This window comes from the organism of the source record quoted next (genome assembly GCF_019968955.1).
Source record: "MAG: Porospora cf. gigantea A chromosome Unknown PgA_NODE_68_length_47494_cov_349.439, whole genome shotgun sequence".
NCBI classification, from domain to species: domain Eukaryota; phylum Apicomplexa; class Conoidasida; order Eugregarinorida; family Porosporidae; genus Porospora; species Porospora cf. gigantea A.
In genome coordinates, this window is record NW_027151840.1 from 1 (window position 1) to 16737 (window position 16737).

The 16737-nt window shown below is 56.6% G+C and overlaps 12 protein-coding genes across 19 annotated transcripts; 7 read left to right on the forward strand and 5 right to left on the reverse strand.

Moving 5' to 3' along the window:
* Window positions 1–383: 383 nt before the first annotated feature.
* Window positions 384–1313, reverse strand: KVP18_005156 (uncharacterized protein; the record flags this gene model as incomplete). Its single annotated transcript, XM_067949532.1, has 2 exons — window positions 384–471; window positions 502–1313. 2 exons carry the CDS (start codon window positions 1311–1313, stop codon window positions 384–386), a joined length of 900 nt encoding a protein of 299 aa, XP_067806902.1.
* Window positions 1270–2646, forward strand: KVP18_002048 (uncharacterized protein; the record flags this gene model as incomplete). 2 transcript variants are annotated; one of them, XM_067952653.1, is made up of 1 exon in its annotated part: window positions 1270–2646. In XM_067952653.1, the coding sequence occupies one exon, from the start codon at window positions 1270–1272 to the stop codon at window positions 2644–2646; it is 1377 nt and encodes a 458-aa protein (XP_067806886.1). The 2 variants fall into 2 exon arrangements, with proteins under 2 accessions (XP_067806886.1, XP_067806885.1); XM_067952652.1 differs by having other exon boundaries at window positions 1495–2646.
* A 57-nt stretch (window positions 2647–2703) lies between these two features.
* KVP18_002054 (uncharacterized protein) lies at window positions 2704–3216 on the reverse strand (the record flags this gene model as incomplete). Its single annotated transcript, XM_067952663.1, has 1 exon — window positions 2704–3216. One exon carries the CDS (start codon window positions 3214–3216, stop codon window positions 2704–2706), a length of 513 nt encoding a protein of 170 aa, XP_067806896.1.
* A 284-nt stretch (window positions 3217–3500) lies between these two features.
* Window positions 3501–4168, forward strand: KVP18_002049 (uncharacterized protein; the record flags this gene model as incomplete). Of its 2 annotated transcripts, XM_067952655.1 has the most annotated exons (2): window positions 3501–3568; window positions 3595–4168. In XM_067952655.1, the coding sequence occupies 2 exons, from the start codon at window positions 3501–3503 to the stop codon at window positions 4166–4168; spliced, it is 642 nt and encodes a 213-aa protein (XP_067806888.1). The 2 variants fall into 2 exon arrangements, with proteins under 2 accessions (XP_067806888.1, XP_067806887.1); XM_067952654.1 differs by lacking the exon at window positions 3501–3568 and having other exon boundaries at window positions 3611–4168.
* A 537-nt stretch (window positions 4169–4705) lies between these two features.
* Window positions 4706–5986, reverse strand: KVP18_002045 (uncharacterized protein; the record flags this gene model as incomplete). The annotated part of the gene is made up of 1 exon (XM_067952649.1): window positions 4706–5986. The coding sequence occupies one exon, from the start codon at window positions 5984–5986 to the stop codon at window positions 4706–4708; it is 1281 nt and encodes a 426-aa protein (XP_067806882.1).
* A 101-nt stretch (window positions 5987–6087) lies between these two features.
* On the forward strand, window positions 6088–8097 carry KVP18_002034 (uncharacterized protein; the record flags this gene model as incomplete). The annotated part of the gene is made up of 2 exons (XM_067952628.1): window positions 6088–6560; window positions 6588–8097. 2 exons carry the CDS (start codon window positions 6088–6090, stop codon window positions 8095–8097), a joined length of 1983 nt encoding a protein of 660 aa, XP_067806861.1.
* Window positions 8098–8386: 289 nt separating this feature from the next.
* KVP18_002039 (uncharacterized protein) lies at window positions 8387–9715 on the forward strand (the record flags this gene model as incomplete). 2 transcript variants are annotated; one of them, XM_067952640.1, is made up of 2 exons in its annotated part: window positions 8387–8467; window positions 8495–9715. In XM_067952640.1, 2 exons carry the CDS (start codon window positions 8387–8389, stop codon window positions 9713–9715), a joined length of 1302 nt encoding a protein of 433 aa, XP_067806873.1. The 2 variants fall into 2 exon arrangements, with proteins under 2 accessions (XP_067806873.1, XP_067806872.1); XM_067952639.1 differs by lacking the exon at window positions 8387–8467 and having other exon boundaries at window positions 8633–9715.
* Window positions 9716–9750: 35 nt separating this feature from the next.
* On the reverse strand, window positions 9751–10011 carry KVP18_002038 (uncharacterized protein; the record flags this gene model as incomplete). Its single annotated transcript, XM_067952638.1, has 1 exon — window positions 9751–10011. One exon carries the CDS (start codon window positions 10009–10011, stop codon window positions 9751–9753), a length of 261 nt encoding a protein of 86 aa, XP_067806871.1.
* Window positions 10012–10205: 194 nt separating this feature from the next.
* Window positions 10206–10832, forward strand: KVP18_002047 (uncharacterized protein; the record flags this gene model as incomplete). The annotated part of the gene is made up of 1 exon (XM_067952651.1): window positions 10206–10832. One exon carries the CDS (start codon window positions 10206–10208, stop codon window positions 10830–10832), a length of 627 nt encoding a protein of 208 aa, XP_067806884.1.
* A 215-nt stretch (window positions 10833–11047) lies between these two features.
* KVP18_002035 (uncharacterized protein) lies at window positions 11048–13303 on the reverse strand (the record flags this gene model as incomplete). Of its 4 annotated transcripts, XM_067952632.1 has the most annotated exons (4): window positions 11048–11393; window positions 11422–12103; window positions 12132–12858; window positions 12887–13303. In XM_067952632.1, the coding sequence occupies 4 exons, from the start codon at window positions 13301–13303 to the stop codon at window positions 11048–11050; spliced, it is 2172 nt and encodes a 723-aa protein (XP_067806865.1). The 4 variants fall into 4 exon arrangements, with proteins under 4 accessions (XP_067806865.1, XP_067806864.1, XP_067806862.1 ...); XM_067952629.1 differs by lacking the exons at window positions 11048–11393; window positions 12887–13303 and having other exon boundaries at window positions 11418–12103; window positions 12132–12753; XM_067952631.1 differs by lacking the exons at window positions 11422–12103; window positions 12132–12858; window positions 12887–13303 and having other exon boundaries at window positions 11048–11293.
* A 59-nt stretch (window positions 13304–13362) lies between these two features.
* KVP18_002030 (uncharacterized protein) lies at window positions 13363–15585 on the forward strand (the record flags this gene model as incomplete). Its single annotated transcript, XM_067952621.1, has 1 exon — window positions 13363–15585. One exon carries the CDS (start codon window positions 13363–13365, stop codon window positions 15583–15585), a length of 2223 nt encoding a protein of 740 aa, XP_067806854.1.
* A 73-nt stretch (window positions 15586–15658) lies between these two features.
* Window positions 15659–16619, forward strand: KVP18_002053 (uncharacterized protein; the record flags this gene model as incomplete). Of its 2 annotated transcripts, XM_067952661.1 has the most annotated exons (3): window positions 15659–15750; window positions 15778–16044; window positions 16073–16619. In XM_067952661.1, the coding sequence occupies 3 exons, from the start codon at window positions 15659–15661 to the stop codon at window positions 16617–16619; spliced, it is 906 nt and encodes a 301-aa protein (XP_067806894.1). The 2 variants fall into 2 exon arrangements, with proteins under 2 accessions (XP_067806894.1, XP_067806895.1); XM_067952662.1 differs by lacking the exons at window positions 15659–15750; window positions 15778–16044 and having other exon boundaries at window positions 16335–16619.
* Between the last annotated feature and the right edge of the window lie 118 nt (window positions 16620–16737).

The window sequence follows — 16737 nt, forward strand, 5'->3', positions numbered from 1 at the left end:
GGATCGCATACTACTTCATCCCCGACTCTATGCTGAAGTACCTCCCACCACACTCAACGATCAGAACCAGCTTATGCGAGGGGGCCAGTTCGGTGTTATTTTCCAGATCACAGCCCCACCTGGATTCGGTAGTAATGTGGTGGGTAGCGTGTGCTCTGGACCCCAATTGTATGCTCATGGCATCGGAAAAGCGCAGACAATACTTGCGGAGGCCAGCACACCAAAGCTGGAATGTTCCAGAGCGGATGGTGTTGTTGTGTATCAACATTACCGGGACGAAGAGAAGACCGACAGCCTGGCACAAAGAACCCATCCCCGTGTGCACTAACGAAGCGCCTCGGCTCTAACCCCCATTATCTATTCATCTACCCTTTGTAGTACCACTAGATAGACATTCTCTTCGTCACGGGCTTCAGCCCCAACGGATCAGAGTTAGCAGGTGTGCCGTGGGCCACATGCAGGTTGATCCCGCTGCTTAATAACTGAATCCAACGAACTCACGGCTGGCAAATAGCTAAGCCGAGTAGGCCAAAGTGCGTGTGGAACGGATCAGGGTTTTGGTTCCCCAGAGACTCAACGGAGGAGAAGAGTCCGCTCACCGGGCGCGCGTGAGGGCTGCGACAAAGGCCGCCTGATTCGACCTGGCTCTTCAAAATGAAAGCCTCTGCGTGGCTTCGGACACCGTAGTCGGCGATACCCAGCAGGGTCATGGCGGCGAGAACCCAAAAGGAGTAGCAGGAGTCGGCAGGTTTACCTGCGCGTCCATTGAACCCTCCAGTTGCCACACGCCGCGCACGAAGCCACTCCGCGGTCAGGGAGTTGGGTTGGAGGTCCTCCCGCAAGGACAGGCAGCTGAGAGCACAGAACGTGTAGCCAGCGTGGGCCTCAGCGCCTGGACGGCAGCCGAATCCACCCTCCGATTTCGATAGGCACGCACGCACCCATACGGACGCGTCTGTATCCACTCCCAGAATGAGAGCGCAGTGGTAGTTCCGTAAGTCGGGATCGACGTCAGCTCGCGAATTCAGGAACGCCAGTCCGTGTTCGGTGGGGACCGCGAGCGAGCCCGCCCATAGTGTGAGCTCAGACTCGCAGAGGCCTACCGCCTCCAATGGCTCTTCGAGGAACGCTAGCATTTGCACTGCCGCCGCCGTGCATCGGATCTCTGGTTCTTGGGCGGCCGGCGTCGGCGCAAGTCCACCTCCGCGCCTGCATGACCGAACCACCTCCAGTACGAAGGGCACGTCAACCCTCGCTTTCTGCTGCAGCATGCAGAGGGAACTGACTGTCCAGCACATTCCTGCCAGCGCCATAGCACGAAGTCCGGTCACCTTCTGCAACCTGGCGAATGCAATGGGGTCCGACCACGGCTGCAGACAGGTCACCACGGGCACCTCGGCAGCCAGCAGTACCTTACCAGCCTCTAAAGTCTTCAGCAGATATTCGGTGTGTGCTGGCCAATCCATAGAGGAAACCACAAAATACTCCGATGACATGCACTTCCAACTAGAAAGCGCCCTCGAAGCGGCCGAAGAGTCAGCCAACGTCGAGTATCAGAACGTGGTTCACACGTGGGAGGACGGGTTTGATAAGACCTGGGAGCGCGAGGACGAAGTTGAGACACAGGACCTGCCTACGCTTGATGTAGCGATCCGCCGCACTTTCCCCGCTCGCGACGGCGACTCGAGCCCCCGCCGTGGGGTTGTGCGGCATCTGGTCGTGGTGCTGGACGCGACAGAAGCGGCCGGCGACACGGACTTCAAGCCTACGAGGATGGGGTGCTTCATAGGGCTGTTTGAACATTTTATCGCTCAGTTTTTGGACGTGAACCCCGTGTCGCTCGTAGCGGTAGTTGTGGTGAAGGACCGCGAGGCCGTGCTGCTCTCGCCGCTGTCGGCATGCGGGCAAGACAAGGTTAAGCCGCTGCGAGCGTTCCGAGACAAGGAGAAACCCGTGGGGCACTTCTCCCTTCAGAACGCGCTGGACAGAGCCGTGGGAATCCTCGAGACCGTGCCTGCGTACGGAACAAGAGAAGTTCTGTTTTTACTATCTGCGATCAAGACTGTAGACGTTGGCCTCATTGCTGAGACCGCCCAGAAGGCTGTGGACCGAAACGTTCGCGTTTCCGCGGTCTCGACATCCCCAGAAGTGTACGCGTTCAAGCAGGTGTGTGACCTAACCGGTGGTTCGCACGCGGTCTGTGAGTCGGTCCGTGAGCTCACTAGTGCCATGTCCGCACACCTGACCCCGCCCCTTTGGACTGATGGCTTGGAGACGCGCCTAATTGCTGCGGGGTTCCCCAAGCTGCAGCATATGACTACCGTGGCCCTCTGTATGTGTCACGACGAGCCTTTGTTGGCGACATACGCTTGCCCACGTTGCCGAGCCTTAAGTTGCCAACTGCCTACCGAGTGCGCGGGCTGCAAATTGCACCTGGTTTCTCTGAAGGATTTAAGCCGCACAGGTCACCTGTACGACGCCCCGGTAATCTTTGATGGGACAAAATCCAAGGCTGAGTGTGCGGGCTGCGGGCAGGAGAGCGCTGTATCGCTATGCAGAGGCTGTCGCAGACCATACTGCCCCGCCTGCGATGAGTTCATACATGAGGAGCTCCACCAGTGTCCAACATGCCTGCCTTTGAACTGAACGACACGGTTGGGTTGCGAACAACGCCAGCAGCATACGTGCGTCCATATGATACACTTAAACCATTTGATGTTGGGTAGCCCAGACACTTTGCTCGTACTTGTTTTCAAGCTCTTCACACTTGGAGAAATGAATCAGAAGGTACACCACGCCCATAGCGATGCTAGCACACGCGGGAACGAATACAAGGAGGTTCGTCCAGCCGAAACTGATGCCCAGCAGCCCCGCTTGAAGCATCAGGAGACCTTTGCCGCCCACGATTGAGGTGAACGGGAACCAGCGCATGATGAAGCGCCGCAATTTCCCGCAGCCCTTGAAGTCCTTGATCTCCACGACGAAAATGGCAATGCCAAAGAAGAACTCATAAATCTGAAGGATGAACTTGGCTGGCGCGCTGATGAGCGAGAAAATATTCAGGAAGCCAATCATCGACGTGAGCGCCATGGCCAAGCCTATTAGGCCTGCGGCGGCGCGCAGCGGCACCGGCCCCTCGAGCTGCTTGCGGATCTTGCCGAGGTTAAGTGCGTCTGGCGCATTCATCACGATGTCTTTCCACGCTTGTTTGTTCATGCTATTTCGGTGTTTCTGCTAAATTTGACTCAACAGCTCGGATTGTCCAATTTTTGAATGTCAATCTGGGTCGAGGACACATCGCGAGTCTCGGCACCACTCTTGTGGTTGTCTGCGACCCCGCCTATATTTTGCAAGCTGGTAGTCGGAAGGGCGCCACAACTACCAGTATTCTCCCAAACCCAAGCTGTGGATCTCGTTACAGGGCATGGAGTGTTCCTCATGGGTGAGGCTCTGACGGGGTCACAACAGTCACTGATGGACGGCGTGTCTGGACATCAGAGATGGAGGGAAACACAATACTCTCATACGTGGAGGGTATGGAGACTCCAAGTCTTGAAGCGATTTACACGTGGGCAATCGTGGACGTGTACACAGCCTGCTTACTGATGCCATGAGGTTCGTAGACGTTCCAGGCCGCCACGCAGCGCTGAAGCTTATTACAGAGGGCGAAGAGGACAAGCTCGCCCTGATATGCTCCGTCAGCATCAGCAGTATGCGTAGCATCGAGGTAACCCTGCCGCTGACCCTACAGGACGCAGAAGTCGCCCACGAAGTGATAATGCGGAACGTGGTCCTGCCGAGTGTGTTAGGCCACTCCGTGCTCGCCAGCTGCTTCGACACGCAAATCGAGACGCTGCCCATTGACCAACGGGCTGCCATCCACAGATCCCTCAAGACCGACTGCCGCCGGCTTCCCCCGCTGCAAGTCTGCTCGGTTGACGGGGTGCTGGAGTTGCCATCCTCTGCCTTCCTCACAGAGCGGAACCGCGTCAGCGATCTGTCTCGGGGGGTTCAGCAGGCTCTGTGCTTTCGTTCATGCCCCACAAGCCCTCCCTCAGACCCAGCCGGAACGCTGGTTCGCAATGTGAAGACTGTTGACGTCGTCAAAAACAGCAGCGTCGTCAGCCGAAATATCAGGAAGGGGCTGCGGAGGAGCAAGCGGTCCTGAACTGCCTTTTGCTCGCCCGATCTGTAGCGATCTGGAGAAGGCCCAAGGGGAGCGTCTTCAGCTCTCCTGCCGTGCATTCCGTAAGGGCGGATATCTCGATGACGTCACCAGCCACAGGAAGCCGAAGCTTGACTTGCATGTCGCCCGACAAAAGAGTCAACAGCAGCTGGTTTTGGTTGCCGCGAGACCGCTTTCGTTTCTTTGTCACCTTGGCTGCACCGGCCTTCACCACCTCATTGAACTGAAGTTGAATGAGTGCATCGTCCGCTAGTGGTAGTGACTGAACGTAGTACATAACTGACACGCTGTGTTCACTTCTGCAGAACCCCACCTGTTGAGATGGCCCACTAGACGCAGGTCCCCCACGTCCTGCTCCGCCATACTGCGAGCGGTTACCGGCAGCGGTAGACTTGTGTCGCGGACAGTTTCTACCCAGGATTCACGCGAGGGCAGGCCTTGCTGAGCAGCCTTCGCGTTGGCAGTCGCTTCACTGACGAAATTCGACCATGCAACACTCATATTCGGAATTCAACAGATTTACTTCTTTTGTCTTCCAATGATGGCTTCTAGACCAGGAGGTGCCTGTACGCCGCCCTTCTTTGGCTTTTGAATTATGGCGTTTTGATCGGCTGTCTTTGGCTGTTGTCTTCCAATTATGGCTTCAAGACCGGCAGGTGCCTTTACGGCCATCCTTGGCCTTTCTCCTCCCTCCTTCGTTGCATTGCTCGGCGCGGAGTCGATGTTTTTGAGGGAGTGGCGCCGCGAAAACCGCTTTGCTTCATCGTGGCGGTCCTTGGCCCGCATGATGGATGCCCTGTCGTGGCTAGCGCTGAGCCGCCTTCCACCACGCCGCACATTCTCGTAGTCACCACGCCGCACATTCTCGTAGTCTGAATTCTCCTCCTCGGGCTCGGGGGAGGGCTTGGGAAAGGGCATAGGTTTCCTATCCCCACCTGCTGGTTGTCCTCCAATTGCGGCTATTACTCTCTGTGCCTCCTTCGTTGGATTGCTCGGCGCGGAGTCGATGTTTTTGAAGGAGTGGCGCCGCAAAAACCGCTTTGCATCATCGTGGTGGTCCTTGGCCCGCATGATGGATGCCCTGTCGTGGCTAGCGCTGAGCCGCCTTCCACGCCGCACCATCTCCTCGGGCTTGGGGGCGGGCATAGGTTTCCTATCCCCACCTGGTGATTGTTTCCTCCGGACCTTTTTGTCTGAGGCAGCGGCGCCACTCGAAGACGGATATGTGATTACCTCGGAGTACAGATTGCTGTCGTCAGAAAATTTGTTCAAATTTGCGGTCGTGTTGTATCCATATTCGTCAACGACGGCAGAATTTGGGGTTGTGGTGTCGTAGGTTTCTCCCAGTAGTTCGTGTTTCTGCTCCGGTTTCTGCAACTGACCGTATCCATATTGGTCAATACTGACGGGAACAACCACGTGGTCATAGGTGTCTTCCTGAGCCGGCGGTTCGCCGTGTTTCTCTCTGCGTTGTGCTTCAGTGTCCGTACTCAAGTCGTAAATGTTATCAGGAGCCTCGACAGACACGCCCTTCTGCTGGACGCTTTCGAGAGGAGCCTTCTGCGGGCGCTTGACAGGCGCCCGCTTCTGCTGGACGTCGAGAGGAGGCGACATTTTCAGTTCATCAATTTCTGCGTATTCGCTTTGTGGCGTGATCTCTTCGTAGCGTGGTGGGTCTTCTTTCGCCTTTTCGGATGTAGTTGCGGGCGCGTTGTCGGATGTAGTTGTGGGTGAATCCTTGTTCTTCACCCAGTTCGCGAATCTTCGAAATGGATTACGGTGAGCCGCCTCACCGTACATAGCCACAACACAAATTATAGCGACAAATCTCATCGTTCTCGGGTGCGAGTTTCGCACAAATCCCTCCCAAAAGTTTCAAATGCATGTCTGTAAATAACAAAATGCGCGCTCCGTGGTCAGAGCTCGCTGTGCGGGGCCTGCGGTCTGGCCTGGTGGTCTACGGGGACGCTCTGGGCCTTTGCCAGGCGGACCCCGCCTACGGCGATGTCCGCAGAATTCTTACATGGCGAACGCGGCCAGACGAGGTCACTCTGATACGACAGCGAGCTTGTCTCCGAGGGTACTTGCGTTGGGGGAGCATACTGAGTGTGGTCTGCCTCGGAGACGCGGCTCTGGTGCGGCACGTGGCCTGCCCGTCGGACGCCCCGTGGACCTACCTGCTGCATTGCCGCGTTGGTTCCAGGCTCAGCTTGGGCCAGAGCTCTCTGCTGACGGCATTTATGACGCGGGCAGGTATCGTACAACTTCGGGACACCACGTTTCCCGGAGCCGTTGGCGGCGGCCTATCGCTTACCACACTCGCGGCGTTCCCGTCAGAGGGGCTGGTGCTTCGCGCAGGTCTCGGAAAGCTGCAGTAGGTTGAACTGGTGACTTAACACAGCTTAGGCCGGTCTACCGAAGAATCCGGCTTGGCAGTAGAGGTAGAGACGAGCGAAGGGCAAGCCGTGCTGCGTGTTTCAGCGGACGGAGTCACTCTGGGTGAGTGCGACCGGGTCGGCCCTGGCCTTCCACATTGCGCTTGGCTAGCCCCAGAACGCTTAGGTCGCCGACTGGGGCTACCGGCGACCGGCATACGGGTGGTTCGAGGTGGGCGCTGCTGGTGGAGCGGGGACGAGTCCTGGGTCTCGACGCCTCGACCCCTGGATTACCTGGGTGGCCTGGCTCAGTCCCTGGGGTCAGTGGCGGCCGCGTTCGTTGCCCATAACCAGAGGAAGGCTTTTGTGGGGGTGCTACGCAAGGGTCAGGTCGACGTGGCCGTAGTAGAAGATGTTTTCATTCACATCACTCACAATCGTCTGTGGGCCTTCGCCTCCACGCCGGTTGCAAGTACACCCTGCGCCCGCTTCACTCTAGTTTCGGACTTGGACGCAGTGGATCGCTTCGAGTGCGTGTCTGGCGCTGCAGCCATGCTTACTACGATGGCCACAGCCGCCTTCGTGCGAGACGTTCGTGTGTCGCTCGTGGTGCAGCACGTCTCCGCGGACATGGAGGTCATCGATGCTGCCTCACAAGAGATTCTGCTTAACGAAGGACCCGTCAATGTCAGCCTGTCGCCCATTATAGGACCACATATGGCCCGAAGTCAAGTTTTAGTCATTCAGTTGACGCGCGTGATCCAGTTCTACCGCTGCGATCTCCAAAGAGGGCTCGAATTCGTGCGTTGCGCTGACGTCACCCTGCCGTACATAGCAGAAAGCTTATGCTGGCGGCAGGACGGGGGGAACACCTTTGCCCATCTGATCGGGTTGGGACCTCGATCCAAACAGTCGAAACGTCTAACTCTTCTGACGCAGCATGGGTTTCAGGTGGATTACTGCGACGCACCCCCGATACCAAACGCCGGCTATAGTAGCGACAGCGACGACGATGAAGGCCAAGAGGTAGCTCTGGACTGTACTTTCGCCGACGACGAGGTCACCGCTTTTTTGGCATCCGTGAAGGCCGAGCGACTAGTAACCCCCGCTGGTCGTGCCCTCGAAGGCAAGGCATGTCGCCAGCCCTCCTCGGAAGCGCCCACAACTCCACGAAGTGTGTGGGCCTTCCGTGATGAACAGGCCACGCTGGCTGATGAGGCGCGCGGCCCTCTGCAACTGCCTCGTCAGCTGGACGCACTGGCCCGGACAATACGAGGCCACACCCTCACTTCCCAAGAGGCCTACGACGTGTTCGGTATGCTTGCAACTTTCGTGGACGAGGACGCGGTGGAGGACTTAACGATATTCGTCTCGGGCGGGAGCCTGTGGATGCCGCTGCTCCGTCTAGACCCGCTGCAGGCTAGGGAGCCCGACGTAGCTGCATGCCTCTCTGGGCTGAGTCGGTTGATTCGGGTCAACGACGACACTGAGTGCGCAAAAGCGAGGGAGGTGATCAGGTTCGTCTTCCAACAATAAAACCTTGGATGACTTTGAGCAGTTGAGAATTAATTTTCTTCCTGAGAGGTGAAGATTAAAATGTAAGCGGCAGCTCCATCATAGCGAAGGTCGCAAACACCTGCGTGTGGACGAAGATCCAATCCGAGCGCACAAGATGAATTTCGAGGTGTATTCGACAGATCAGAAGGGTGGTGGCCGTTTCTGTGTTTTGCCTTTCGACGTGGTAAGGATCCCTGTGACAACGTCTTGTTTTGCCTGTTGTTGACAGTGTCTACGATGCTGTATTTCGATAATACTGGTAATTCCGATGACGTGTGTATGCGTTGACACATGCGTCTGCCCTGTGCGGACCTCCACCACCATGACCGATGTGGAAGAAGCTCTCTTTGTAGGGTCGTTCTAAGGTACGAATCAGCGCCGCCCAATTGTACCTCCGTCGCTGGTCGACCGAGCTACTCGATTCAGCCGCCAGATCCATCCTTTCTCCCTGCTGGATGTCGCGGAGTGGGACTCTACGCAGGAAGCCTTATGCCGGGATGCCGCTCAGCGGTTCATGACCACTGATGTCTACACAAAGCTCACTAGCGATGCACAGACACTCGATACCCTCCTCCTGGCTCAACGCACATGCGCTTGCTACTGTGACTTGGTAAGAGAGGATTCGATAAGGACAACGGGACACCTAATACGTGTGATACAACTGGTGGCCGAACAGCTCATACGCTCAAATAAGGAGGAGTACCTGCTGTGTACATGCTCGCAACGGATACTTTCTATTGTACGAATCGAACATAGGGGAGTCACTGACGCGCTTTTCCGCAAGAAGACAGCGCAGCCGCTACACAACTGGAATCCCTCCCTTACGACCTACTTCGACTACTGTTGTCGCGAAGACCAGTATCTGGTGGTGTTTACCGCCGAGGAAAAGGCGCGCTTCGTGGAGAACGTGCTGCTGGGTATCGCCAAGTTCCAGGAGGAGATTTTCAACCCGTGGCACGAGCTGGAGGGGACGATGCTGGAGCTGTTCACCTTCAGTCGGACCGTTCTCATTCACGGGTTCAACGACGGCGTCCTAAAGCTGCTGCGTAAGGTGAAACGCAAGCGGAAGGAGGTTCAGCAGAAAATGACAGTCTTGCTGGTCTGCTCCGACTCCAACGAGCACTCGGACGCAATGCGTAGCTCTCTGCTCCGGGACGGAATCGATGTGACGTGCATCCATGCTTCAGCGCTGGCCGTCATCATGCCCTATGTGGACCGGGTGCTGCTGGGTCCCGAGGCGCTGCTCTCTACAGGAGGCGCGTTGGTGGTTTCCGGTGGCGGCGCCATCGCATCAATGGCTATGGCTTTCGCCAAGCCTCTCCTCGCCATCACCGCTCTACACCAGTTTGTATTCATGCCTACCGTACGGCCGGAGACGTCTTTCAGCTGCGTGGACCCCGACCGACTGCCTAGCGTCTACGCAGTGCCTGGCCTGCCGCCCGTCTCTGCTCCCACCAACGACTTTGTTCCTGCGGAGGCTATCCACGCAGTCCTATCTCCTGTCGGCGTACTGCACCCCACAGCATTGTCTTCTATCTGCCTGCAACGGTACTATCCCGACGACCTCTTTTTGTCGGCCATATTGCTTGAGCGGTGATCAAGTTGGGGAGGGCCATATTGCTTGAGCGGTGATCAAGCTGGGGAGGGGAGTGGCGACGGGATGCTGCTTTCGGGGACGTGCGAGTTGATGACCTTCAGGATTTCCTCGACTTCGGCTTCAGTGAACCGCAAATCGCAGTCTTCGATGCACAGAAATGCTTCTACCTGCTGTCGCGGGACCAGGTTCACAAGTTGCACTAAGTCCGCTTCGGAGAGCTGTGGATAGAGACTCACGAGATCTGCGAGGCACTCTTCGGCGCTGCGCTTGTAAAGAAAGATCTGAAGTGTTGACATGTACTTGACGATGCGCGTGTTAGAGATTCGACGCCTAGTGAAGTCAGGTCCATTACAAGGGGCCGACGCCAAGTCATCGTCGATGATATCCAGGACTTCGGCCTGCGTAAGGGCTCTAGGAGGTGCTCACGTTGGTGAGCACAGCAACACAGCTATCGAGGATCTTCATCCAGTTTATATCGAATTACCCCAGCATGGGGGACCATAAGAGCGGCTTTAGCTTCTACACCGGCCCTCACGAGGTTCTCTCGCGCAGCGGAAGACGGACACTTGTTGTCCACTCCGCAGGCGGCGCCGTTCTCCGCCGGAACCACGGCCGCCTAGAGGTGCTGCTGATCAAGCGATCTGGCCGCTCTTCCTATGAGCTGCCCAAGGGGCACTTGGAAGCGGGTGAGTCGCCTAGGGAGGCTGCCGCTCGCGAGATCCGCGAGGAGACTGGGCTGCACCGGGATTTCCATGTGACCAGTCACGTGGTAGGACGCGAACAGGTCGCCTCGGGAGCTGGTAGCCGGCGCTATGAGCGCATTTGGAAGGGCGAGGTCACAAAGGAGGTTGTATACTATCTGGCGGTAGTCACGGACTCCCAGGGCGATGAACACGAGGCCGACGGGTTCGCCCCGTGCGAGGTGGAGACATTCCACCGACAGTGGGTTGCACAGGAAGAAACCTTGGGGATTCTTTTTAAGACGGAGTGCATGAGAACCGCGACACAGGAGGCATTCGCCGCCTTCGCTCCGGAATCGTCAGCGCTATTAACATCAGACTCTGATGAACAAGCAGGGACTCAGATGCAGAATGAGCACTGCCTTCAAACTTCTTGATGTGTCAAGTACCTCATGCCGTCGTCCTCACTCGAATGAACAAGCCACTGGATTGTCGTTGCAACTCAAACAAGCAGTCACACTCGACAAAGCAAATGATTTGTCTTCGCAACTCAAATAAGCAGTCACACTCGACAAAGCAATATGATTTGTCTTTGTAACTCAAATAAGCAGTCAGACTCGATAAAGCAATAGGATTCGTCTTTGCATTCTTTTTACACAAACACACCAGTAAGGTTCTTCCTCACCTTCCACTGCTTCAAACCGGTCTCGCAGGGGTGAGTGTAGGAATCCTTCAAGGCGGCCTCCAGCGATCCTCGCGTCGCTGGTCGAGGGTCCGTCAAGAAAGGCGCCGTGGGTACCTTGCGTCCGAAGAAGTCGCTGACGAGGTCCAGGCACAGAAAGGGCGCTGCCACCGTCAGCACGAAGAGCAGAATGAACGTGGCGCCTTCGGGGGTCATGTATAATCCGCGGCGCCGGTGCTGGAGGCGCAGGAAGAACAGGCAGGTGGTAGTCGATAAACATAGTGCCGCACCAGCGTAAAGGTACTTCACAGCGATGCTGCGTGAGCATGTCCACCGTCGCCTACCGCGGCAAGGCACCCTTCGAGTCAGTGCTTATCTGCCATGTTCCGACTGCGAAGTTGTACTTCTGGATGAAAAAGCGGCATGATAGAGTGGCCGACACAAACAAGGGCACGAGAGGCGCGCTTATGGCGAAGAAGAAGCCTACGAAGGTAAGTACAAGGTCGAACGCAAACCAAAACCCGAACTCAAATCGACCCTTTGGCACGGGTATATTGAGGAGGCCGCAACATGCCTTGACGACCAGCTGAGGAAGCTGAACTAACTGCGACACATTGGAAATGAACAACACGTTCAGCAGATACCGGATGGCGAAAGACCCCGAATTGCTCGCCACCGCGCCCACAATCGTAGGGCCCCAGTTGCGCGGATCTGTGCTATACACGAGGAACCCAAGAGTGCCAAGTGACAGCCCTCCCGTGATAGGCAGCACCAGCGTGTTCATCGTTTGGAATACCGCGTTGGCATGGAGGACGTGGATGTTGTAATGCGACTGCTGCCAATAGTGAGAGTGGGTAGCGGCCCAGCTGATCATGTTCGGTAAAATGACAGCGTTGACGAACAGCAGCGCTGCTGGAGGTGCAAATCCCACGGCGGACAGCTTCAGAGCGCTGAAGACGGGTCTGGCTGCGTGTTGCAGGTGCACAGCCACCGGTAACAGGTAGTCAGTCAGAAACACAGAGGAAGCTGCATGGATCCCAAAAAAGAAGCTCACTCAGCAGAAACACGATGACGACCATCAGAGTGGTCAGCAGTACGGTTCTGAAGCGGCGGCTACTCCGTGAGACGTGGAGGTTCGCCCAGATGATGTCTCGCGGTGCAGGTGCCTCCTCCTGTCTCCAGCCCTGCTTCAGCCAGCTGCGGTCCGCCAGAGCCAGCATCTGAGCCTCCGGCGAGCTGAAGCACACAAACCCGACGCCCGTGCCCTCACGCACCTTCTTGCTGTAGGCCTGGTCCAGGTCTTTGGTCTGTTGTAGTATGGCCACCTGGTCGGCAGGTGCTAGGCTGACCATTGTGAGACGTGGGTTCAGCTTCATGGCGAGCACTCCATGCTGTTTCTGCAGCATCTTTGTGTAAGTCGACTGCAACATGCGGCGTGCAGCTGCAACGTGGGCGTAATTGAGCACCAAGTGGGCCCAGACCACCTCCGCGCCTGCATGCCTGAAAGCCTCAAAGACAGAGGTTTCAAAGGTGTGCTGGTCAGACGAGTGGTCTATTCCGGATATCATCACAGTGTACATTTCCTCGTGCATATCGCAGAAACGGCTGTTCACATGCGCCGAGTCGGCGCCCAGAATTGCCTCAAGTCGTATCCGTTGGTCCAGCTGCGATGCCATGTGCACGCCAAGGTACGCGGCCACCACTGTAGCGCCGGCAAGTACGTAGCACCCCGGCCCACTGTCATCGATGACATTACCGGGCGTGATCTGCTGGAGCAGGGACTGCGTTGACACCCACATGACACCCCACGATACTGGCGCCGCCTCCAGTACCGCTGAGGTTGACTGGCAGCACTACGCATAAGGAGAGTACAGCGATTCTGGCGAATAGAATCGCCATCGACCGTAGGAAGTTCAGGTAGTGCCTGACGTCAGACGATTGAAAGGTCTGCACATCGACTCGCCAGATGTCAACAGCCCACCCGAACCAGCGACTTTTGCGGCCGATGGAGCGCAGCGTATCAAAAGACCGCACGGAGTCGTAGGACAGGCGCCCCGAACGAGGGACGAGTGGGCTAGCCAGACTATCCGACCGGAGGAGCTGGAAGCCGGGTCTGTAGCAGTCGTTCCTAAGAACACGTAGGGTTAGAAACAGACCAAGCCCTAGAGCTCCCATTCCAATGTCAACACCGGCAGTAGCCAGTAACAGCTTCGTCTCTGGCTTCATCAATAAAATGGCAGTGAGCAGAGACTAATCAAGGGACAAGACAAATCAGCAATTCCTCGATGGAGCACTCTAAATTCTGGCACGAAGACGAATCGGCGTCATCTAGCTCTTGGTCCTCTGACGAGTCCGACTTCTCTTCCTCAGCCAGCAGTGATGAGGCTTCGGACGCGTCTGGGAGCGAAGCTGACTCTGATGACTCCTCTTCGAGCTTGTCCTCTCTCAGCGAGGCAGTCCAGGGCGAGGATCATACTCTGGACAAGTATCAACTCGCGCTAAGGAAGTGGGGCAAGAAGACGGAGGAGCAGGTGAAAGCCAAGGAGGAGATAAAGAGGGAGCGAAAAGAGCGCGAAGAGCAGGAAGAAGCCGAGCAACACGAGTCTGCGGAGGCGAAATCGCGCCCGCAATACGTTTACGGCAACTTGTTAGAGATGGAGGTCGTGGATGCGGAAAGCATAATGGAGAAACTGAAGCAGCTGGCGCTGATCCGCAACCGCAAGGGAGCCGAGCGGAATCAGCTGGTGAATGCATACCGGAAACTAACCAACCTCGCCCGTGAACTCGACTCTGAGGTGGAGTTCCAAGTCCTGGGGAACATGGTGTCAGTGCTGCTGAGTTCGCAGCGTGGAAACCGGCTTCTACCCTTCGATACGTGGATGGAGACGGTGAGACACACAGAGCGGTTTTTCTACCTCTGGCGACAACACCCCGACTACTACCTGCGTCTCGCACGTGGGTCTATCAACGAAGATGTACTGGATGAGGAGGCCCAGGTTAAAACGTCAGTGTCAATCGTATGTTCTTTCCTTGAGAGGTTGGACGACGAGCTCTTCAAAACTTGGCAAGAGCTGCAAACCGAGCTGCCTGCGTACCAGCAACGACTGACTGCCTTGGTGCCAGCTATGGCCTCCCTTTGGCGAGGGTTCTGTATCTTCCAGTCTCGCGGAGACTCCGAAGAACTCGCGACTCGGCTGGCAGTACGCATACTGGACCATATTGCTCACCGTAGCGATGCTGTAACCTTGCGTCTCTGGGAGTTTGTCCAGAAGGACCTCCTGCAGTCTGATGCGCAGTTCGGAATTCGTTTCGACCGCGAAGAGTTGCAAACCGCAGGCGACATGCTGCACAGGGAGCCGTCCTCAGAGGTCGATATGGGTGACGAGGTGGAAGAAGACGCGGATGAAGACGATGAAGTCTTCGTAGAGGTCTTCGACGATGTGGCGCCTGCGCCGGTGGTGGCGGAGATGGAAGGCGTTCCCGCTGAGCCGGTAGCTCTGCCGCAACTCCCAAACAGCCAGCTCGTGAAAACGATGAGTCTAGTTGCGTTCAAGAACGGTAGCGAGCGCAATACAGTTCGTGCGGCGCTGCACTCCGTCTACAACCTGGCCATCCAGGATAAGTACTTCGAGGCGCGCGAGGTCTTCCTAGCGTGCTCGTTCTATGAACTGGCCTCCTCAGACGCCGATAACCAGCTGCTGTATAACCGCGTGCTAACTCAGCTGGGGCTGGCAGCCTTCAGGGCAGGTGAAGTCCAACAAGCTCACCAATGCCTGCTAGAAATATGCTCGTTCAACCGACACCGCGAACTCCTGGGTCAGGCTGGGGCACAGGCAAAGGGAACGGAGAAGACTGCGGAGCAGGAACTCGTTGAGCGGCACAGGCTCCTGCCCTACCATCTGCATATGAACATCGACTCCATCGAGGCAGTACACAACCTTGCAGCCATGCTCATTATGTCACCTATCATGGCGGCTAAGCAGAGCGGGTACCAGCGCCACCTACGTAGCCTCAATCGACACTTTTTACATCAGTTCGACAACGCGGAGAATTCCGGCTTCGGTGCCGCCGCCGTCGAAAACCCGCGCGACGTCGTCATGGTTGCCACTCGCCACCTCGCTCGCGGCGACGCCACTGCTTGCTGGAACCTGGTAAAGACGCTCAAGGTCTGGGCCAACATCACTGGCTCTCAGGACCAGCAGCAGCAGCTCCAAGCCATTTACCAGAAGAAGATTTCGTGTGTAGGACTGCGCACATATCTGCTCTGCTACACCTCAGTGCACGACTCGTACTCGGTGAGCCAGCTGGGAGCGATGTTCGGACTGTCGGAGCCGGAGATCAGAGCAGTGGTGTACCGTATGATGACGTCTGCGGAGCTACGGGCTACTTGGGATCGAGATAGCAGGTACGTCATCGTACACCAGAATGGATCTAACGGCGTTCACACCAGACTGCAGGACGTTCTGGATAAAATTGGACAACAGGTGAAGGCATCAGCCGCTAGATGATGTATGCCTCGAATCAACTTGCGTACTGTATCTTGCTGCCCTTGATAAAAACAGTTAAAAACCGATCAAGGCCATGAGCGCCGACGACGTGAAGACGGAAATGGACGCCAGCACGAGCAGCCCATCGTCGACACGGATGCGGTGGACCGACGAGATGCGTGCCATGTGAGTGGTCCGGAGCTATGGAATCAGATTTCATGAAGCTGTGCTTCACTTTAGAAAGTACGACCTCGGAGAACCTACACCTCAGAAGATCCTGAACTACATGCGAGAGGCAGCCAGGCACAGGCGGGTTAAGGACCCGGACTCGTTTTTTCGACTGTCACGTACGCATGTGTCAAGTCACCTTCAAAAGTATCGCCAGAGGAACAAGCTCCAGAGGCAGAAGCCGCACTGGTCGGAACGCGACCTGAAGCCGCGACTGCCTTCGGACGCATGGTCACCGGAGATTCGGCGCCTGTGAGCGACGTGGTTGGGGGTTACCCAGCATCGACGAGGCTGCGGCACATGTCGGCGGCGCCGAGGTGTCTGAGCACTGGGCAGCTCGTATCCAGGCTATCGCGCAAACCAAAGCCGAGGATCCAACCACTCGGGAGGTGCTTAGCAGAATAACGCTGGAGGATCTCACAAACTGCCTCAAGAGACGCCCCGACACGCAACAGCTCGCGATAGTTCTCAAGTCGCTGGTTGGTTTACTGCAGCAGTCGCATCGAAGCGATGATGTGGCAAACGCAGTATCTTTGAAGAACATGATTGAACACCTCAGCGGGACAGAAGCCTCGTCAGTCCTTCTTACCCATACTACAGCGGAGCAGCAGGCCATCCAGCTGGACGAGTCCCATGTTGAGCCGCCCACGGAGACTACCACCTCTTTCAAAGTCGCCAGAGACCTCCTTACATTAGTTTTTCCCGCCTGCGAGAGGAGGCCAGACTACCTGATTGGGCTGTCTGCCTTGCAGCAAAGCAAGCTCCTGCGTACACTGGCTGAGAACATATTGCGCACGGCGAATGACGTAGGTACTCTGACCTCGTAACTGTCTTTAGGTGGTATGATTGCGTTGTTAATGAGGCCCTCTGATGTCCTCTGACGGTTAATGATGATGTCCCCAGTTGCAGGAGAGTCCCTAAAAGAGCCACGGGCGAGCCATAAAC